Here is a 21,333-nt window from a genome sequence, read left to right as displayed (position 1 = left end):
CATAAAATATTCCTCCTCCTTATGTTTGAGAGGCAAATGCTATAATTATCTTGGTAAACCAAAAAAAAAAAAAAAAAAAAAGCCCAAACTGAATGGCAAAGAGGTCTTTTTACCACAAATACAGTTTAATTGCCATCTTTAAACATTATGCTGTTTCCTCAGTTTAGTAATATTTTACTGTTCTTCTCTGTCCCTTTATCTCTTCGCTCCAAAGGCTCCGACTTGGAGTACGCTGTTCTGCGGTTCTCTCTCTCCCCTTTCTCTTCGAGATCCAGAAGCACTTCCACTCAGAAATCTCCAGTCCAATCTGCACATATTTGCCACTTCTTCAACTCCCAATTCTGCTTAATCCAAAAGCACTTTACTCTGCTCTGGAAGAACCCATTACCTTTTTCTCCAAAATAATCCTTTTTTTTTTTTTTTTAATATATATATTATCTGGAAAACGTTAGAGATTACCGCCATCTTAAGATCCTCCAAAGTTAGTTATTTCCGCTGGATTGCTTAGCAGAAGTCACACTTAATCTGTAAAATATTTGTTTCCAACTAAATTGGATACTTCCGCTAAACCATTTTAGCTGTCTCTTTTTGGACCAAAGCTCTTTGCTTTGCTCTCACAACATCCGAATTGGAATTGGGTTTTTTCAGTATTGTATTGGGTTTCAGATTTTGATCATTAGTTTGATGATATTTTGGACATTTGGTCATCTGGGTGTTTCGATTTAAGTGGGATTTGGGTTATCTTTTTGCTGCTTTTTTTGATCCGGGTCTGGGTTTTTTTTAAACTCAAGTGTTAGATGCACCTGTTGGATTGCTGCTTAGAAACCCTTTGGATGCTTTGTTGCTAAGATGCAGTCTGATCAAAGGAAAAAGGTAAATTCAATTACTTCTGATGTATTCCTGCAAAAATGCAAAACGTTTCTGCTGTCCTTTTGATGTTTGCAATCATATGTTCATGTTGGTAGTTATTGATGATTTTATTGGAAGATTTGCTATTGCATTTGTTAATTTATTCATGATAATTGTTAATTACTTTGTGGTCCATGTTTAGTATATTTTTCTGCTGTATTATGTTATTATTTTTATATATGGACTGAACAGTGTGCCATGTTTGATGTCTCAGTTCTATGCCATTTTCTTCTGTGCATTTTTCTGTCCGGGAAAAGGCCGACTTTAATGTATTTGTCATATGAAGCTGTTGTTGCTCAGTTTTCATTTTGTATTGTAAAACATTTTATGGGTAATTCATGGACTAAAAGTTAATCAAACTGAAATACAAGGCATTGCATAAATTGCTTTTATGCTTAACATGTGCATCTCTGTTTTACTCAACTAATTAATACTCTGTATCATTTACAAATCTTCTGTTTACATTTGTTGCTGTTTACCTCCTGTATAATGATAAACACTAGTAGTCTTCAGTCAAAATATACAGGGAAATATTTCAAGAATATAACTAGTGGGTGTTCATCTTGGCTGCATGATGCTCTTACTGTGACATGTACTAGGGTGGATTGGCATGATTTTCTTTGCATTTCAGTTATGCTTGATGCAGGGAAATAATTCCAAACATTCTTTCATCATCTTCTACTTAGATTTGCAAATGCGAATTATTCGGTATTTTTGGTCTCGTTTAACATTGTAGTGTTGTGGAGGGTACAGGCCAACTGTTTCCATTTGTGCATCATTTCAATTGCATACTGACCTATCTTATGGTTTCGGGTTGATGAAATGGTATGTTTATGATCATACAGTCATCTGCAGATGTGGACTTCTTCACAGAATATGGTGAGGGTAGTAGGTATAAAATAGAGGAAGTCATTGGTAAAGGAAGCTATGGTGTTGTTTGCTCCGCATATGATACACATACTGGAGAAAAGGTTGCGATTAAGAAAATAAATGATATCTTTGAACACGTATCGGATGCCACCCGCATTCTTCGCGAGATTAAACTTCTTAGGCTCCTACGTCATCCTGATATTGTGGAGATCAAGCACATCTTGTTACCACCATCCAGAAGGGAATTCAAAGACATATATGTTGTCTTTGAACTTATGGAATCTGATTTACACCAGGTTATTAAAGCAAATGACGATTTAACACCAGAACATTATCAGTTCTTTCTTTATCAGCTTCTTCGAGGCATGAAGTACATACACACAGGTAGTTTCATACTTTGTAATGACCTTGTTCGCAGTTTCTTACAAGATTTAGCATTACTGCAGATTCTTTTTACCTCAAACTCAATTGGATCCTGACAATACTAGTTCTGATTTTCTTTATATATTGGTTTTTGTAGCAAATGTCTTTCACCGAGATCTAAAACCCAAAAATATCTTAGCAAATGCTGACTGCAAGCTCAAGATCTGTGACTTTGGTCTTGCAAGAGTAGCTTTCAGTGATACTCCTACCGCTATATTTTGGACAGTAAGTTTCTCATTTAATAACTTGTGAGTTTCAATTTCCACTTGGCATCAGATTTCAATGTTTTCTGCAAATGTAAGTTGTTCAGGTCTTATCTATAACTTTCTCTTATCTATGCAGGACTATGTTGCCACAAGATGGTACAGGGCCCCTGAATTGTGTGGATCATTTTTCTCAAAGGTGCAAGAGTGATTATCCCTTTCATTATTTTGGATGCAGTTTGATCTTTTCATCTGGTATTGTAGTTGTAGCTCCGTGTGCTATAATGATTCTTTAAAAAGTTTCCAACTGATTCTTTTTGTGTGTGTGTGTGTGTGTGTGTTATTGCCCCATTGCATGCAATGCTTCTTCATCTCTTATTTTCTCCGATTCACTTCTAATTTTGCGGTGAACAGTGATCCCACCATCTGCCCTTTTCTCCTTAACTTACTTTCAATAGATTTAGGACATTTTATTTAATCTATTGTCATGGTTTGTAGCCTACAAGGAACTCAGCTCCGACCTAATATGCACTAGCAATCCTATATTGGTATTTTTTCTTCTGTTGGAAGAGAAATTAATTAATTAATTTTGGCATGCACTGGCAATCCTATATTGTTAAGTGTTAACCCTTTTGCTAACAAAGGCTTTGCCTGGAAAACAATACTGCATCTGTAACCCTTCCTATAATGGGTGCCGTTTGACAGATTGTTAATAATTTTATACAATATAATATTAGAATGAGCCATACCGTCACTATCTTCTATGAAAATCTTTCTTTGGTTGGCCTTCCATTGTCTGTGAGGTTAATATTGCCAACTATTAGATATTGGGAGTACGTATACTTCTTATATGGCATTGAACAGTAACCGTTTTAAGTTAGGTCATGCAGTCACCAATCATAGCCATCTCAGTCTACTGCAATGAATGTGTTCGTTTTACTGCTTCCTTTTCCAGGTGTGACTTTCAGTCTATTGACACTCTGTTTTTGATTTTCAGTATACACCAGCAATAGATATATGGAGCATAGGATGCATTTTTGCGGAGCTCTTAACCGGAAAGCCTCTATTTCCTGGCAAAAACGTTGTCCATCAATTGGATCTGATGACTGAACTATTGGGAACACCATCTGCCGATACAATTGCCAGGGTCAGTTTGCTGTAATAAATTTATTTACAGTATTAACAAATCCTGGCTATATGTTATTTTGTGTACATTTCATTGTCTGAGTTACTGTTTTCTGAGTCTAATTCTAAATTTTATCAAACAGGTACGCAATGAGAAGGCGCGCAGATACTTGAGCAGTATGCGAAAGAAGAAGCAAATTCCTTTCTCCCAGAAGTTCCCTAATGCAGACCCACTTGCTCTTCGTTTATTAGAAAGAATGTTGGCATTTGAACCAAAGGATAGACCGACTGCTGAAGAGGTAAATGTTAAATGCAAATTTTTCATTACTTTTTACTATGTATAAAATTCTGCTAATGGAGATATTCTTCTGCTTCGTTTAGGCTCTTGCTGATCCCTATTTTAAGGGTTTGGCAAAGGTGGAGAGAGAACCTTCTGCTCAGCCTGTTACCAAGATGGAATTTGAATTTGAGAGGCGAAGGATAACCAAGGAAGATGTAAGGGAGCTCATTTACCGTGAGACTCTTGAATACCATCCAAAGATGTTGAAGGAGTACTTAGAAGGATCTGAGCCAACTGGCTTCATGTATCCAAGGTATTCTCATCCTAAATTTTATCTTATCAACCTAGTTTAAAATAGCCTACTCATACATTTCTCTTACAAGAGTCTTTTGTAGTTATAATCATGTAGATGTTCATTGTCTGGTCAACTTTCTGCATCTCATAACATCAAAATGTCTGGTCAACATTGTCGGTGTTTTAATAGAACTGTTACTCTGAGTTGTGAAAAGTTGAAGCACCTCGAAATAAAACCCTGACTGCTCTTCCCAGTGAAGCAGATGATTTCTCATGCTAACGTCATGATGATCTGATCAAACTTTAGCACTGTACCAGGCTTCCATAAGAATGATTCTGTGATATTGCATCTGAAGCGTATAAACAAAGAAAACTCAAATGCACTACTTTAAGCCTCTTAGGGTTTCCTAGTGTAGGAAGGTGAACTGTCACTCTCAGGAGCCTTCACAGTTTGCTATTGAGGTGGGAGGTATATAAGGTACAGGAATCGGTATACAAGTAAGATAGATATGCACGTCTTACAATCTTGAAAAGGCAAGAACTATGGCTTTATAATGTTAGTAGACAGAGTGTTAACAGATATTAGGTCTATTTCATGTAATCAAGTATTTGATTTGGAATCTAAACCTTGAATGTCAAATTTGGTGGATGAATAACATGCAAACCACCAGGAGAGCATGCAAACCAAGTTTCCTCCGATTTGTGAGCCTTATTGCTCTTCAAAGGAGAAAGGTTTATCTTAATTTTTAATATACTTGCTTTCTCAATACAGTGCTGTTGACCATTTCAAGAAGCAATTCACTTATCTTGAGGAGCACTACGGAAATGGCACAACAGCTGTTGCACCTGAAAGAACACATGCATCGCTACCCAGGTATCCCTTGTAGCTCCTGTTTTCTAAGCATCACCTGTGAATTCTATTAGTATTCTTATCGAATTGTTCGCAATCTGATTCGAAATCTGGTGATTGACTAAATTTTGTGCTTGTAGGGCATGTGTTTCATATTCAGATAACCAGGTACAGCATTCAACCAATGTCACAGATGACCTCTCAAGATGCTGCATCAAAGAAGCTGAGAAACCACAGACGGACAGGAGCAGTGGGGTCCCTACGACAAGGCTCCCAATTCAAGTTCCTCATACCATCCAAGGTGCAGACATGATTACAAATAAATGTTGTTAACAGGGTGTCTGGTTTTTCGCCCTCTAGATGCTCTTGCAATATTTATTTTGTTCCCATTAGTCACTTTACTTTTTTTTTTTTAAACTTGTAACGCTGCTTTTTGATGCAGGAGCTGCAAGGCCTGGGAAAGTTGTGGGGTCGGTATTACGCTTTAATAATTGCGGCGCAGCAGCTACAGCAGAGGCTCTTGAGCAGAGAAGGGTGGTGAGGAATCCAGGTTCTCCGGCTCAATACCCTGCTGCAAGTGCAGCTTCATATCCGAGAAGAAATCTGCCCTGTAAAAATGAGAGGGGAGAATGTGAAGGTGTTGAAGGTTCCAACGGGCTGCAGCCAAAGCCTCCTCAATACATACCAAGGAAAGTTGCTGCTGCTCAGGGTGGAACTGGTAGCCAATGGTACTGACTCTTTGGCGGGTTTATATGGTGGAATCCAATATAGCCATAACAAATGTTAGATGGAGCTGTTATCCACCGCATGCTAACCAGGATTGATCCATCACTAATTGAAACTTCATCAATTTAAGTGATTCGAATAACAGTTCCGGAGAATGCCACATCTGCGTGAAAAAGATTGAGCCCTTTCTATCTCCACCAGAGGAAGTTTAGCGAACAATTGTACTTTATATCACCAAGTGAAAGTGAAGGGGTTGTATGATCTGTCTTCATGATTCCGCTACTCTCTGATTCGAATCAGAACAAAGACGTGAAGGGGCACGTGACAACTTGGAACGAAGAAATGCCAAGCTATGCATCGACTTACCTGGTTCTTTTCATCTGTCCTTTTTTTACCATAGTAACTGTTGTAATTTTTCGTTTTATACCTTCTGGCGTAACGTCAATGTTTGTAGATTCACCTTGTATTGTTTTCTACTTGAAATAATGATCTCTCTCACCCTCCTTTTATTGAACATGTTTGGAAATCTGTGGGGGTTAACTGGTTTGATTTTGTGGTACTTTTACTGGCAAATTTAAACTTGTTTTGCTTTGTTAATTGGGTTAGGTGCTTCGTGCTTGAATGGTACAGTGAAATACAACCGCTTTCAATTTTATGTTCTGATCCAGTCTGATCCAGACTTCATTGATCTACCTTCATGCATGCACCTATGCATCTAAGTCCGTCATAATAGTGTGTGAAAATCATTTTCCTTTCGTTATCAGTGAAAATCATTTTGATTCAGTTTATGCTAAGGGCTTGTTTGGTGTCGAAGACTCGATAATCATCAAATTGTTGGATAACTTTCAATGCTCATGGCATGGTGAAGGAAAAAATGAATAAAATCTGTCACCAAACGAGCCATAAATCGATTCTTAATTTTCAGCAGTCTGAAATTCTGGGAGTCGGGACGCGCTTAGAAAACCTCACTTGTATCTAAATTTATTAAACTTTGATCTCCTCAAGCAAAACATGCGCGATGAATCCTCATAAAACAATCAACATGTCAATATATATAGTATCAAAGCTGACGAAATCGAATGACGTAACTTCGTAAATTCTACATATTCAATCACACGAGAGGGATGACAGAGCACAAAAAGTGATAATAGTAAAGATGCTGCCATTTTTCATCATCTATAAAAACGACAACTCCAATCTGGACCAAGAAAAAATGCACACATACTACAGCCAGAGCCATCATCCGAGGTTTACAAACTACATCACCAACAGATCCTCGACAACACGAGATATTACAAACAAACAAAAAACCAACTAACCACTAATCCTTCTTTTCGAAGAATTAGCCAGTGCAGTACAAAATATGCATCGTAGAAAGCTCTTGTTTTTATTTTATTCTTCTAATTGCTTATTTTCCAAATCAATACAACCTTGCCTTAACTCGCCTTCCATTCCCATCAGTGCCGTCTAATAAGTTCCCCTTCCCGTACCCAGAAGTAACAAAAGAATGATCACCACTACTTGCAACGTAACGCAGTAGCTCGGTGATGACTGAAGGGCAGCTTTCCCTCAAGTAGTTAAATCCTTCAGTTTCAATCACAGCTGAAAACAATTTACCAGCCTTTTTGTCAATATAAAGTTATTCAACAGACAGCAACACAGACATTCAATCCGCATTATTAGAGTAAATGAAAAGAAAAATATATGCCTGAGAAGTTCTCATTTTCCAACCAACAAGTGAAACCTCTTTAATTCAAAACCAAACCCAAACCACCACAAAATGGAAGTCCCCTCCCCAATATGCATGAGAAGTTCACTCATATTTGAACGAAAAAAGAAGATATTGAAGAATCGAGGAACACTGGGAGACCAACAATGGACGATTTTTCTATTTTAAAAAATAGCTGTCTAGAAATATTAACAGTCAGAACAAATCGGATAAAGAAAAAAGTTTACCTCTTAAATTTTCGGGCACTGCAATAAATTTGAGGCATACAGCTCTAAGTTGTTCACATTGGTGTTGCTCTGCCAAGGCTAACGTTGTTGCAACATTATTTATGGCAACATTTTCGCAAAGTTTAGCCTCACACATCAGTTTGAGCCTCTCGAGGGCATAGCGATCAGCCGCTGCCAGAAGATGTTGGGCCATTACTGTAGACGCCCAGCTTGAATTTAGCAGCCCCACAAGCTCTTGCAAGTCTGGTAGAGAATCCCAGTAGATGAAGTGAAGTAATACCTGCAGAAATCCAAAACAAGAAATCAATCAAACTCATATGTTCCCTTTACTAGAATAGCAGAAATCAATCAAACTGTTAGCAACCGTCTTCTGTGCATAAAAGATGTATTGAAGAGGGAACAGGGCATTGTCAATGCCAATGCTAAATATGCAGTAAAATAACAAAGACAGAAGTAACACAATGAAATACTTGGTAGATATGTTTCCATTAAATATTTGAATTAAGTTAATTTAATACATGTGTTTCATAGTTGAATAATGCAAAAACAAAACACCTAGCTGCATCAGATACACACTTGAAGGTTGCATTACTATGAACTTTTTATCCTTCAGCAAATAAAAACTCACATTTTAGAACAAAAAAAGAGCTGCAAATAGGTAACATGTATAATCAGCCACAATGAAACTAATTCTCTTGTACACATTGAAGTCTGCAGTCAAAATATAAAGCTAATAAACAAAAATGACATCTCCTTTATCATCTGTTACTATATGATTTAAGATTGTAATTTGAATTGAAGAAGAGAGTATTCATCCCTAAGCACACCCACCAATCCATATAAACAACAAAATAAAGTCATAAAAAAGCATGAACAGCTTTACTAAATTGGTGATAAAGGCAGAAAAAATTCATGTATATGATCTCCTAGTTTATGCTTCCTATAGAAATGTCCTGCTTCATACCATAACATGAACACTTTCTTTGAGACAATCAAACTTCTGCTAAAGTTTGAAACTGATTTCTCAGCCATATGCGTCAAAAACGAAAATCAAAGCATATTCCCCATTCATTTTAACAGTTATACACCTATTAACGCTTTTGCTGGGGGGAACGAAACGTGCAGCGGAAGAGAAGCCTTCATACAGAGAGAGCAAGAGTACCTTAAATGCGGGAGCTTCAATGTCTTCAACTATTATGAAATCAGTGTTTTTATCTTTTAATGGACCAAAAAGTTGTGCCTTGAACACAGGCGAGCGTGCTGCGAGCACCACTTTGTGGGCAGCAAATACTTCTTCGTCAACTTTGAAACTTACATCAGTCAACTTCCCACTTTCTAAAAGCTTACCAAAATGCTGGCCGATATTGGAAGGTGGTTCTGCTATATTGTATGTTTTAGGTCCTTCTGTATTCGTCTTAACAACACCAACACGACATTTTATTATAAGGCAATCATCTTTAAGGTAGTCCGATCCCTCTAAAAGACTTCTTTTGTAGAAGCGTTTATAACCCCTGCAACATCCAAAAGTTGAACCCAGTTATGTTTTTCACCCACAGCATTACAGGCAACAATTTATGTCGTATACGCTATATTTATTTGCGGAAATCCAGGCCCAAACAATTACGGTGTTTTGCAATGCTCACTAGCAATGCTAATGACAGCTTTGCCAAAACATGAAGTACATAATACACTCTGCAAACAATGGCCAAAACTTTTAAGTGGTTATCCAGTTGTCAGACGAGACCATATAAGAGAAGATAATACTGTTTGGTCTTTTACTTTCTTTACATTTAAACAAATTTTATGAGGTATTTTATCTCCGAATTGCATTCAAGGAGCTTTAAGTTTGTGGCGGAAGTCGAACTAAAATGGTTAAACTTCAAACCTTGAACATCATTCGTTTAACCAATTCAAGGAAAATTTTCACACTTTTAAACACACAATATGCAATCAGAATCCAATACAGACATATATACATACAACTTAAAACAAAATTATACATCGAAAGAGTAATTCACAATGCATACCACATGCTTCCACGGTATTTAAGCGTATAAGGACCGCCATCGAGCATCCTCAGAAAATGGCTATGCACCTTGTGCCGTTGCCTCTCGCTCTGATCCAAAAGCGTCAATTCGAACAACGCCCTGACGTCGGTGCCCTCGCTGGCCAGAGCTATGAACACCGACACATACCCGGCGTGGTCCTCAACGCTCTTGCCATCCGGGTAGAAATATATAGCCCACGTGTACCCACCCACCACAAACGAATCGGAGGCGACGTACTTACCGATTCCCATACCCTTGGCAAGGGAGTACCCACTGATCTTAAACTCGTGGCACCCATTTACGGTCTCCGTGCACGACGTCGAGCACGTAACCGGCGGAGCCAGCGGCGCTGGGGACGAGCTGTGTTTTAAAGCTTCATTGCGGACCCCGATTCTGTCCATTAACAATTACTGGCCGGTGGCGCGAAAAGGATCGATTTTGATGTTCTGGGGTTTCTCAGGGAGGGAAATTGTTAAAGGGGTTGGATTGTATTTGGAATTAGGGTTTTGATTGAACAGTGTTGGAATGTAAAATTGGGGGGTTTTGGGGTTGGAGTTGGTGGTCCAAACTTGAGGATCGGAAGGGTTGGAGCGCGAGAACAGAATTGGCGGGCGGCGGCGATGTGGGTTCGTGGTGGGTTGGCCGTGGATGGGGTGACCGTGGTGAGATTAATATTTTGATTCTGATTGAGTGGGGGTAATGGTTTTTATAAGGTTGGAATGAGGTTCGAGTTCTTACTTTTAAGGAAACAAGACGACAACATATAACAATCAGAATAACATTGATTAAGCAATTAAATATGTCAATAAAATAAGCAATTAAAAGATATAACAACATTAACACTCATTTTCTCTTGTGGGAAATACTTTTTAATTTGAGAAATCCTAATGAGACTCTATGAGAGTGGGACTCTCTATAAACTATATATTACTTCACAATTTAATTTTAATTTTTGTGCTCACATTATAAAATATTGTGTTAAAATGCAGAGTTCTACTTTTGAAAAAGTCTCTTTAGCATTTTTATTTTAATTTTTGAAAGAAGAATGTGGATATGTTTTTAAAATGACTGAAAGCGTTTTTGATAAAAATATTTTTGGAAACAATTCTTAGTAAATATGTTAGTAAATCCATGAATAGCACTTAAAGTGTTTCCCGGAAGAAACACAAAATTGGTGCTTCTTTTAGAAAAACACTTAAATATTTTTGAAATTCAAAAACATTTTCTCTAAAAACACTTTCAATCATTTTAAAAGCACAAATCAGTAAGTTGTTTCTGATGTAGAAATAAATTTGGAAAGTAATTTTAAGGTCAAATCTCAAGTTTGGTCCTGTAATGGTTTAGTTGAAGTTCATTTTGGGTCACTGGTTTCAATGTCTCTATGTCCTTGTAATTTAGTAAATGATGCAATTCAAGGACATTTAACATTTTCCGTCCATTTGTAAATTTGTAGACAAAATTTACAAATAAAATGATTTGTCACCAATAGGAATGATCACGTTTATCAATGATTAAGTAATAATTCAATCAGTAATTTTCATATCATTCAGTTTACAAAATTTTATCTATAAGTTTAATCTCTCTAACATTATCCTATGCAATTGCCCAACATCCACATCAACCCAGCAAAAACTCTAAACAAAGCCACAATTCTTTTCTGGTTATCTTGCTAGTAGCTAAACAAAGCTATATATATTGAGAACACAAAGTAGGCAAGGGAAACATGGAAATACTACTTGTATGGTCTGATATAAAGCATCCATGGGAGCAAATTCTTCCTTGAACAAATACCAATAATTAGAAAACAAATTAAGTCACAAATGGGAGCAAATTTCCCCCCAGGATTGAATTGTCGAAAACATACACACACAAAGAAAAGAGACAAACAGAGTTGGACCAACACCGGGGTGGTATTATCCAAAGGGTCTTCGATGCTTAAGTCATAGAAATTGTAGGAAGCAATAAGGGTGTGGTGAGAGTTCTTGATTACCAAAATAAAGTGGCTGCCTTGGCTATTTAAAGAGAATTGAGGAGTTAACCTTAGTGTCTAGATTCTTTGAACCTGTTGTCAGAGTGTTATCTAGTATGCAAACCGATGGAGGAATATTCTTGAGATTCCGAGAATATGCTTCAGATAGTCTTGCTCTGCTAAGATAAGGATAGGCAAACCTATTGCATATGAGGGTAATCTGTGTATGTCGCATGGCGATCGAGTTGGACCGTTGACGATGAATTGGGCATGGGGGCCTTGATTGTGGACTTTTAAGGCCTTCGTAGAGAATGTGGCCTATTAGAGTTTGACTAACAGTCTGCATATGTTGTTAAAGAATAGAATAATCATATTTGATAAATTGTACACATGACGTATTCCCGTTAGTCTGAATATTTTATGGCCCTACAATAGCCTTATAGAATAAAGCATTCTGATCTCACATGGGTGGTTTGCGCGTCTAATACCTTCAATTCTCCTCCTAGCCACATGGTCATCGATTGTTCTACTCATTAACAACAGAAACTCTCCACAACACCACCTGTTAGTTTGTTCAACTCTTCCTTATTGTTTTCCAATTTATTAAACATGCCAAAAGGAGATGAAGGCGTCCTAAATTTTCTTGAAATGACTAGAATGCCCATGCCTGTAGTGGCACATTTCATTAAAATATCTTTGAATTGCATCGTTTGCTAAACTATAAGGACTTACATTGAGACAATTAAAAACACGGGAGCCAAAAGTGAACAACAGCTAAACTACAGGAACCAGAAATGAGACTTAGCCAATTTTTAATTTCAAACAACAAATTTCTCATCTAATGCTTGTTTACTTGAATTAATTTGATATTGGCCTCTCTCTTACATGGAGCAGTTTGTAATCTTGTCAGCATCCCAATATGTTCCATTGGAACTCAAAGGAAGCCTCAGATTGTAGATGACCTCACCCCGCTGAACGGTATACATGTCCTGGAAAGCAATGACCACGTCGATACTATAAAGCTCAGCTGCTGCAGGGCGGGTCACTGATTGATATTGCTCGAACAACATATCGTGCCCTTGAACGATTACATTCTGAAAAATGGTTGTGTTCTTGGGTGTCAACGACATCGACCGATCCATCAAAGTCACCTGCCCAATTCTCTTGTCTTGATAGTATGCACTGACTTTGACGTCAATCAACCCGAGGAAGAGTTTCTTCTTAGGGTTTGTGAGGGTGATGTTGAGGGCGAGGTTGTAGGAGAGAGTACGGTTGCTCTCGGTGTAATCGAACTGGGTGAGATGAGCGCCGTTGACGGTGAAGTCGGGGCATTTGTACCCCGAACTACTTATTTCGGGCGACACCCTGAGCCCAATGAGAAGAGCAAAAGCTATGAGAAGAAGAGCAAGCATCAAGACCCAAAATATTTGATCGCACGCTGATAACGGAGTGCTTTTAGTTGCAGAAATGGGTACGGAATCGGGATTCTCGCAGTCGTCTGAGCTTTTAGCTGTAGATATGGGAGTATAAGTTGCAGACATGGCTACTCCCATGGCTAAGATATATGATAGAGAGAAGAAAGAGGGCACTGTTGCGAAAACTGGACTGAATCATGAGAAACGAGGCTGGGCGTTAATATACACACACACACGACTTACAGGGACATTTCTAATACGCGTGGTAGGACTAGGTATTACAAAGGCAATTCTAATACGTGTAGTGGGTGGTTTACGTGTGGCTTCATTTCCTTTTTTGAACAATTCTTTAACAAGAAAATATAAATCAGTTTTTTATATTAAAAACCGAAAAAACATGATTTTAACATAAAAAAACTAATTTCTTACACGCGTAAGCATATGGGAGAGACTGTCAAATAATCAAAGAGACGGGTCAAGGACCCACTTTCAACAACACCGATATTATCACCAACTTATTAATTACCACCTGCACAATTGGTGATGGAGTCAGAATATTATAACAATGGGGTCATAGTAAATAAGCGGGAAAATTTTATAGGATGACAATAAGGTCAGCAATGCTTTATGGCACAGAATGTTGGGCAGTGAAGCATCAACATGTACATAAAATTGGTGTAACGAAGATGAGAATGCTTCGTTGAATGTGTGGGTGCACGAGAAATGATAAGATTAGGAATGAAGATATCCGAGGTAAAGTAGGAGTAGCCGAAATTGAAGGAAGGATGAGAGAAAATCGGTTATAGTGGTTTGGACATGTGAAACGAAGGCCTACTAACGCTCCGGTTAAAAGATACGATTAAGGAACAGAGGTTCATGGCCAAAGGGGTAGAGGAAGACCTAAGAAGACTTTAGAAGAGACTCTAAAAAAGGATTTAGAATACTTGGATCTAACGAAAGACATGGCACACAACCGAGTGGAATGGTTTTTTAAGATTCATATAGCCGACCCCATTTAATAGAAAAATGCTTTGTTATTGTTAAGGTCATAGTAAATAAGCGTCTAGAAGTTAATCATACTTTCATTTATATTGTGCATGATTTGTTATCATACTTCTGAAAGGTCGTATTATACACCAAGATTATGAGTTAAACACACGGCAAACAAGAATAGAGGAGATCTTTTGTCAAAAGTGGAAAATGAATTTGACAATCCTTAATGAAAGCATAGCAAGTTGTACACTCTTACTTAGTATATTCAAAATGAGATTAACACTAGGCTCAATAAATCATAAAAGATTAACTTAGGTATTGTGTTTAATTGAGATTTTCTTTTGAGCTCGAGAAGAAAAAAGATAAGAGGAATCAAGGTAAAAATAGTTGTTCCTATAAAGGGGAGATTGGCATGAGATGAGCTAGTTGGGGGTGGAGGCCGATAGGAAAAAAAAAAAAAAAAAAAAAAAGGAGGAAAAACTAAAACTCCGTGCATCCAGTGCACTCATTGTAGTTTTGCTACTTCTTTCAGGTGTAAGATTTTATCATAAAAAGTCTATGTATTAGTTGGAGTGGGGTTATGATATTTAGTCTTCTTTTTCTCTGTCTCTGCCCAATGTGGGATATTTCAACAAAGACTAGTTATTATCGTTATTATTTTAGTAGAGCTATAGCATTAGTAGGTTAAATAGTTATTTATGTCACGCCCAGATCTCGACATACATCAAGAATCGACACGTGACAAAAGGAAGTAACGTTCGTTGAATATGTCATAAGTTACAAAATGAAATACTTTAACAAATAACCCAAAATAATTATGAGGGTGGCTATGTACACTCCAACAAGAAACACAACCCTCCCTAGACTAGGATCAAGTCCGAGGTGCTCAAAAGAAAGTCCCAAAAAATAAAGTACAAGAGAGGGGTAACCCTAACGCTCTAAGTCTCCGATAACTGCACTGCTACCCCCACCTATGGACCTCTCGGAGTCTACTCAGACTTGTCACCTGTATGATCAGTGCCTACACCATCGGAATGGTGCATCAGGCAAACAACAACCCGAATAAGCTGCGAACCTCGTGTGAGTGACAATAATGCAAAGTATGTGATAATAATAATAAAACCAGCTATCAATCACAATTTATAAACCTCAAATATAATTCATTCGTAAGAAATCAATATCAAGTCTTTGAAATCTCCGAATGAGTCACCCAGACATCCAACAGTTTTTCTAAATCAAAACACAAGGTTCTCAAAACTATAGTTCACGGAAACACTAAAAACTAGGGCTAAAGTGACGCAGTTCGTCCGAAGCCTACATAAGTAACCAAACAGGAAATGGCCCCTATTGCAGATTAACCAAGCAGAGCCATTCCTTGCATTAACCAAGTAGGCAGTGACCCCCTATCACGGATTAACTAAGCAGAGTCACTCCTACACATCTGTTAGGCAGTGATTACCTATCGCGGATTACCAAGCATGATCACCCCTAAGTTTGTGTATGGCCATACCAAAGATATAAAGATCGCCTATCGCGGATTAACCAAGCACAATCCATAAATAGTATGGTCCTTTATCGCGAATTAACCAAATAGGACCATCCATGTACCACTGCTACATGGTGCAAACTCGACGTTAACTAACCCCGTGACACGAGGGTAACAGTCCTCTACTAGCCCTCATGTTTATTAAACAATCAAATACATATTTTAAAACACAATTCATAAACAGCTCAAATATCCAAGTCACATAACATTTCATAAAGTAGATTGATGGCACACTTTATAAAAACAATTATTTATCATAAAAACATATTTTAGAAATCTATGGTACATCCACAAAGTATACTAGCATGGGAGTTTTCAGGGTAATAACTATATCACATATATTAAAGTCACTCACCTGGGATCCGCGCTAACGCACCCAAGCACGAGAATCAAGGTGTCACGCTCTATCGCCGCCTTAAACACAATATAAGCCCACATTTAGAATTTCTTCAATAATTCATATAACCATAGCTTCAATAGGTTCCTCTTAATAATATTTTAAGAGAAGTTGAACTGTCGCTCAAAGGTAGGGTCTACTATCCTTCGTCACTTGCTCCGTAAGATTCAACCACTAGATTTTCGATTTGTAAGTTCCTAAGGTCCTTAAATATTACGTACAATAATAGCTCAAAGTTTGATGGTGATCCAATGGTTGGATCATTGTTTGTTAGAATATTCAAGTGGTGGACCTTAACGAAAATATACTCAAACGATAGAATTCTATTAATCGGATGTCAAATATGGAATCGGGGAATCAAATGTACCTTAGGGTGGTCAGGGGGTGCCTCGGCCCACGCGCCGCCTGACTAGCCAGAAATTCGACTTTTTCCAAAAATTTCCAAATTTTACAGGAATGAAGATCTCAACGAGTAGAGTAAGTTTTATACCTGTGACCAAGTCCAATTTGACCGGAAAAAGCTCCAATTTCACTTAAACCCGCCAGAAACCCTAGAATGGGTGAGCTTCGATTCTCCTTCCTCAGTGCTCCGACGCCCCTAAAACTGGTTGATCTTGTTCCTGGGTCCAAGGGGAGTTGATTAAGGGTGGTAGTGGGTGGTTAGACTCACCGGAATGGCGGAATCGCCATCAAAACTCCACGGTTCACCCACACGATTTTACACGGTTTTGGACTTAAAAATCCTCAAATCTGGGTGAATAAGGTAAATGGGGGATTGTGGAAGGGCTTGCAGGTGTTGGATGGGTGAAGATTGCTTGAAAAAATGGTGGAAGTGGCCGGAAATCGCTCGATCAGAAACGGGTTGCTGCGCGGGGATGGTAGACGGGAAAAGTGGGGTCTCTCTCTCCTCTCCTGATTGGCTGCTGCCTTCCTTTCTAATTTTTAATTGGTCCCTTCTCCTTCTAGCTGATTGATCCACTTAACCCATTAACCGATTGAGCCGAAACCAAGCCCTTGATTAGTTCTCATTCCCACCTAGTGGGAGTTTACTTAATTTATAAACTAAAATTTAAATAACAATTCAAATGTCCGTAACTATACCATTAGAATCCGGACTCGCAAACGACTTTCGTCCATGAGCTCATGGTTTTGAGATTTGTTTAAAAACACTAATTGTGACTTCAAAAGGTCGACGAATTTTAAAGATTAATTACGAAAATTCAAACCGAATAACTAATCGATTTAATTCCTAAAACTAACAGAGTTAAAATTAACTAATGAAAATAACGTAAACATGAAATACGAATTTAAATTACGAGATACGTAATGAATAGTAAAATTCCAAGGACAAGATTTCACGATTTGACAAGGAAAAGAAAATCGATGGGAATCAAACTCGGTCTATATAAAAAAAAAAGTATAGTTTGATTTATATGAGTACTTTTAGCTTAAAATTCTTTTGGGAGTTTTGCACGTCGCCCATCCGTAGGAAAATTCTTGGCTCACCGGCATTATTTGGTAGCTCTTCCAAACACCTTCAAGCAATCATTGGTTTTTGACATTTTGTTGAGCAGGTTTACAAGCTACAACGGACCCTTCTTTTTAGGGAGGTTCATGGAGGCATTGCATAACAACCAGGGTCGTCTTTAAGATTTTAGGGGTCATGTGCGAAATTTATAAAATGACCTCTTCTTAAGATAGGTTTTTAAGAAAAAGTACCCATGCATCAAAATTTCCTTGCCAAGCTACATGAAACAGATTTTCGGAAGTCCACAAACAAATTATTGCTAATTGCCTGAAATGAAAGGTAAAAATATTTTGATAAAAACGTTCCTCAGTAATATCATCATGACTCTTGAAGTCTTGTGCGGTAGCAAGACCAAATCAAATACGATGAGTAGTAGGGTCCTGAGCTAAGCCTTGGCTAAACCTTGGAAATATTAATGTCATAATGCCCTTCAAATCCTCCTAGTCATTATCCTACTGCAATAATTATTGCTAAGAAGAACGCAAGACAATGTACTGATGCTAGAAAGTAATAACTTAAATAAAAACAAACTTAAGACTCACTGATTGTAAATTTATAAATGTCATTAAATAATAAGTAAAAGAACTACAAATATAACCTTCAAAAACTCTAACTTGAAAGTTTCACTTGAATATATAACATTATTTTATAATAGAATTGAAAAAAAATCGTTTTTAGGGTGTTGTTATTAGCATTTTAAATATCTCATTGTACACTCCAAATTTTTATATTTAGAAAGAAAAAAAAATTACACTTACAAGGAAATGCACAATGAGATTTTAAATGCTAATAAAAGCAATTATTATTTTTTAATATATAGCATTATTACATATAAATTTTAGATGGAAATTTTTTGGGGATTTGGGGCCTTGTGTGTGACATCCCACATCGCCCAGGGGAGTGATTCTTATATGTATATTCTCATCTCTACCTAGCACGAGACCTTTTGGGAGCTCACTGGCTTCGGGTTCCATTGGAACTCCGACGTTAAGCGAGAAGGAGGCTAGAGCAATCCCATGATGGGTGACCCACTGGGAAGTTGCTCGTGAGTTCCCAAAAACAAAACCGTGAGGGAATGGTAAGGCCAAAGCGGACAATATCGTGCTACGGTAGTGGAGTCGGGCCCAGGAAGTGGTCCTACCCGGGCCGGGATGTGACAATTTGGTATCAGAGCCTAACCCTGGTTGTGGTGTGCCGACGAGGACGTCGGGCCCCTAAGGGAGGTGGATTGTGACATCCCACATCGCCCAGGGGAGTGATCCTTATATGTATATTCCCATCTCTACTTAGCACGAGGCCTTTTGGGAGCTCACTGGCTTCGGGTTCCATTGGAACTCCGAAGTTAAGCGAGAAGGAGGCTAGAGCAATTCCATGATGGGTGACCCATTGGGAAGTTGCTCGTGAGTTCCCAAAAATAAAACCGTGATGGAATGGTAAGCCCAAAGCGGACAATATCGTGCTACGGTAATGGAGTCGGGCCGGGAAGTGGTCCCTACTCTGATACCTACTCTGCCATTAATGGATAATGACACGTGATGTGATGAGAGTGGTTGAAAATATATTTGTACTAGTAATTGTTTTTACTCTTCCAAAAATGAGTGGACTTGCACAAAGGCAATTATTGTTCATAGTGAATAGTAAGGACAATTTCAATGCCTTGCCCTTGCCCTTGCCTTCCTAAAATGAGTGGACTTGCTCTTACGAGAAGGGAGATTCAAAAACGAGATTTCAGATGCATGAGCGAATGTTCTTAACTAACTTTAGCTACAAGCCACTTGCAATTATAAAAATCTATCAAACTTCGTATAACGAGGGTAACTTGTATAGATGAATTTACACTATCGTAGCATATCGTTTCAATACATTTCATATTTTACTAAATTGAAACACCAGGTGATAGTGGACATCTTCCGTATATTTCTTTTTCTCTACACAAACATAATACACCCCCTTAAATTGCACGGTGCCGCCGCCTGCCATCCTTTCCAAGGCCCCCAAGCCTTGTTGGTGTTGGTTAGGCTCAGCCCAAAAAAGGACCATATCTACTTTAACCGATAACCGCAGAGCTTCGATTCCATGCTCTGCTTCCCCAACCTCATATAGTGCACCCCCACCTACCTTCCTCCCTTCTCTCTCTCCCTCTCGATGTTTCGCAGATTCCTCACCTCCTCTCTCTCTCGCTTTTCCCCTCCTCCCCCCCTCCTCCTCCGCCCCAAAATCCTCCCAACCCCCAATTCCCTCCACCGCCCCTACCCAAAACCTACCCTCTCACTTCCCTCCAACACCCGACCCTTATCCTCCCAAATGGGCGACGCCCGTCGACCCGGTTCGGTTCCCATTCCCCACATCGAAAAAGCGGACCGCTCCGAGCTCCTCCGCGCTCTGGAGTCCTCTCTGGGATCGGCCTTCAGCTCCGAGCCGCTCTGGCCCAGCCCCAGCCCCCTAATTATCGTCATCAGCGGCCCCAGCGGGGTCGGGAAGGACGCCGTCATAAAAAAGCTCAAGGATTCCAACGAGAACTTGCATTTCGTGGTAACGGCGACGACCCGCGCAATGCGTCCCGGCGAAGTTCACGGCAAAGATTATTACTTTGTGAGCAAAGACGAGTTTTTGACAATGGTGGAGAGGAACGAGCTTCTGGAGTACGCGCTGGTGTATGGAGACTACAAGGGGATTCCCAAACAGCAGATTAGGGATGAATTGGGGAAAGGGTACGACATCGTTTTGAGAGTCGACATCCAGGGTGCTCAGACTCTGAGGAAGATTCTTGGGAACTCGGGTGTTTTCATATTTTTGATGGCGGAGAGTGAGGCCAAGCTTGTGGAGAGGCTGATTGACCGGAAAACCGAGACGAAGGAGTCGCTTCTTGTGAGGGTTGCGACGGCTAGGGAGGAGGTGAAGCATGTTAAGAATTTCGATTATGTGGTGGTGAATGCGGAGGGGAGGTTGGACAGTGCTGTTAAGTTGGTAGAGTCCATTATTGACGCGGAGAAAGCTAAGGTGCAGCAGAAGAGTTCTGTGATATAGCTGTGGAGGTAAATGTGGTAGCAGGTCGAATTTGTGTTTTTCGATTTTAATTTTAGTTATAAACTGTTCAATTTGAATGGATTAGTTTCGCGTGTGGAAGAATGCACGCTATGATCCGAGTTCTAATGGTTTTATAGGAAGTTGTTTATTTTGTAACAATTTGAATGTGAATTTTAGAACCTAGGAAAATCAACTGCTTTAAGTAGTTGCAGTTCACAGAATCACAATGTGTTGTTCAAGAAATTGGAAGCAAGCTATTATCTTTATCGCAGTTATCTTTATTAAGCATGCATCCACACTAGTGATCCTTAAGCGTATGGTGTTAGATATGGTCGAATTTGATGCACTAATTAGTGGAAGGTATGTTGATTACGAAATATTCAGGTTCATTGGAGATGTTTATGGCACAAACTTTTAGTAAAATGAGTTCGTTACGAGATAAGCAACAAGAAGTGACATATTTTTATTGCTATACAACCCCTTGATAGCCATTGTACTCCATACTGAACCAAAATGCTTCACTTCACGCTGGCTTTGCTCAACGTTTACAGAAGTCCTGTCTTTGTATATTAGCGGGACATTTAAACAGGTGAATTAGAGAAATCAATCTATGTTAGCTTTGCATGTTTAGAGTGAAATCTGGTTTCGATCTCCTTGCTATCAGATATCATCTATGGCGGTCTAAATGCCGAACCTGTCTGCTCAACCTGCCTATTCCGGTATTCCCCATATTATGCTCAACTGGTTCAAAGAATTATGTGGTTTTGTTTGTCA

General features: G+C 38.8%; 4 protein-coding genes across 4 annotated transcripts; 2 read left to right on the top strand and 2 right to left on the bottom strand.

Moving 5' to 3' along the window:
- Positions 1 to 382: 382 nt before the first annotated feature.
- LOC103955612 (mitogen-activated protein kinase 15) lies at positions 383 to 6,340 on the top strand. The gene is made up of 10 exons (XM_009367510.3): positions 383 to 873; positions 1,755 to 2,163; positions 2,300 to 2,427; positions 2,545 to 2,604; positions 3,403 to 3,552; positions 3,674 to 3,829; positions 3,912 to 4,123; positions 4,877 to 4,978; positions 5,095 to 5,255; positions 5,397 to 6,340. The coding sequence occupies exons 1-10, from the start codon at positions 850 to 852 to the stop codon at positions 5,687 to 5,689; spliced, it is 1,695 nt and encodes a 564-aa protein (XP_009365785.2). The 5' UTR covers positions 383 to 849; the 3' UTR covers positions 5,690 to 6,340.
- Positions 6,341 to 6,825: 485 nt separating this feature from the next.
- On the bottom strand, positions 6,826 to 10,381 carry LOC103943551 (BTB/POZ and MATH domain-containing protein 2). Its single transcript, XM_009353858.3, has 4 exons — positions 9,664 to 10,381; positions 8,799 to 9,147; positions 7,637 to 7,916; positions 6,826 to 7,282 (listed from the first exon to the last, which is right to left on the bottom strand). The coding sequence occupies exons 1-4, from the start codon at positions 10,083 to 10,085 to the stop codon at positions 7,101 to 7,103; spliced, it is 1,233 nt and encodes a 410-aa protein (XP_009352133.2). The 5' UTR covers positions 10,086 to 10,381; the 3' UTR covers positions 6,826 to 7,100.
- A 2,153-nt stretch (positions 10,382 to 12,534) lies between these two features.
- LOC103943697 (NDR1/HIN1-like protein 10) lies at positions 12,535 to 13,206 on the bottom strand. The gene has a single exon (XM_009354039.2). The coding sequence runs from the start codon at positions 13,204 to 13,206 to the stop codon at positions 12,535 to 12,537; it is 672 nt and encodes a 223-aa protein (XP_009352314.2).
- A 6,267-nt stretch (positions 13,207 to 19,473) lies between these two features.
- Positions 19,474 to 20,825, top strand: LOC103943550 (guanylate kinase 2, chloroplastic/mitochondrial-like). Its single transcript, XM_009353857.3, has one exon. The coding sequence runs from the start codon at positions 19,678 to 19,680 to the stop codon at positions 20,557 to 20,559; it is 882 nt and encodes a 293-aa protein (XP_009352132.2). The 5' UTR covers positions 19,474 to 19,677; the 3' UTR covers positions 20,560 to 20,825.
- The last annotated feature ends 508 nt before the right edge of the window (positions 20,826 to 21,333 follow it).

This window comes from the organism of the source record quoted next, unplaced genomic scaffold (assembly GCF_019419815.1).
Source record: "Pyrus x bretschneideri cultivar Hongxiangsu unplaced genomic scaffold, Pyrus_bretschneideri_v1 Contig6, whole genome shotgun sequence".
Lineage (NCBI taxonomy): Eukaryota > Viridiplantae > Streptophyta > Magnoliopsida > Rosales > Rosaceae > Pyrus > Pyrus x bretschneideri.
Note: the sequence above shows the minus strand (reverse complement) of the source record. Positions and strands in the feature narration are given on the sequence as shown.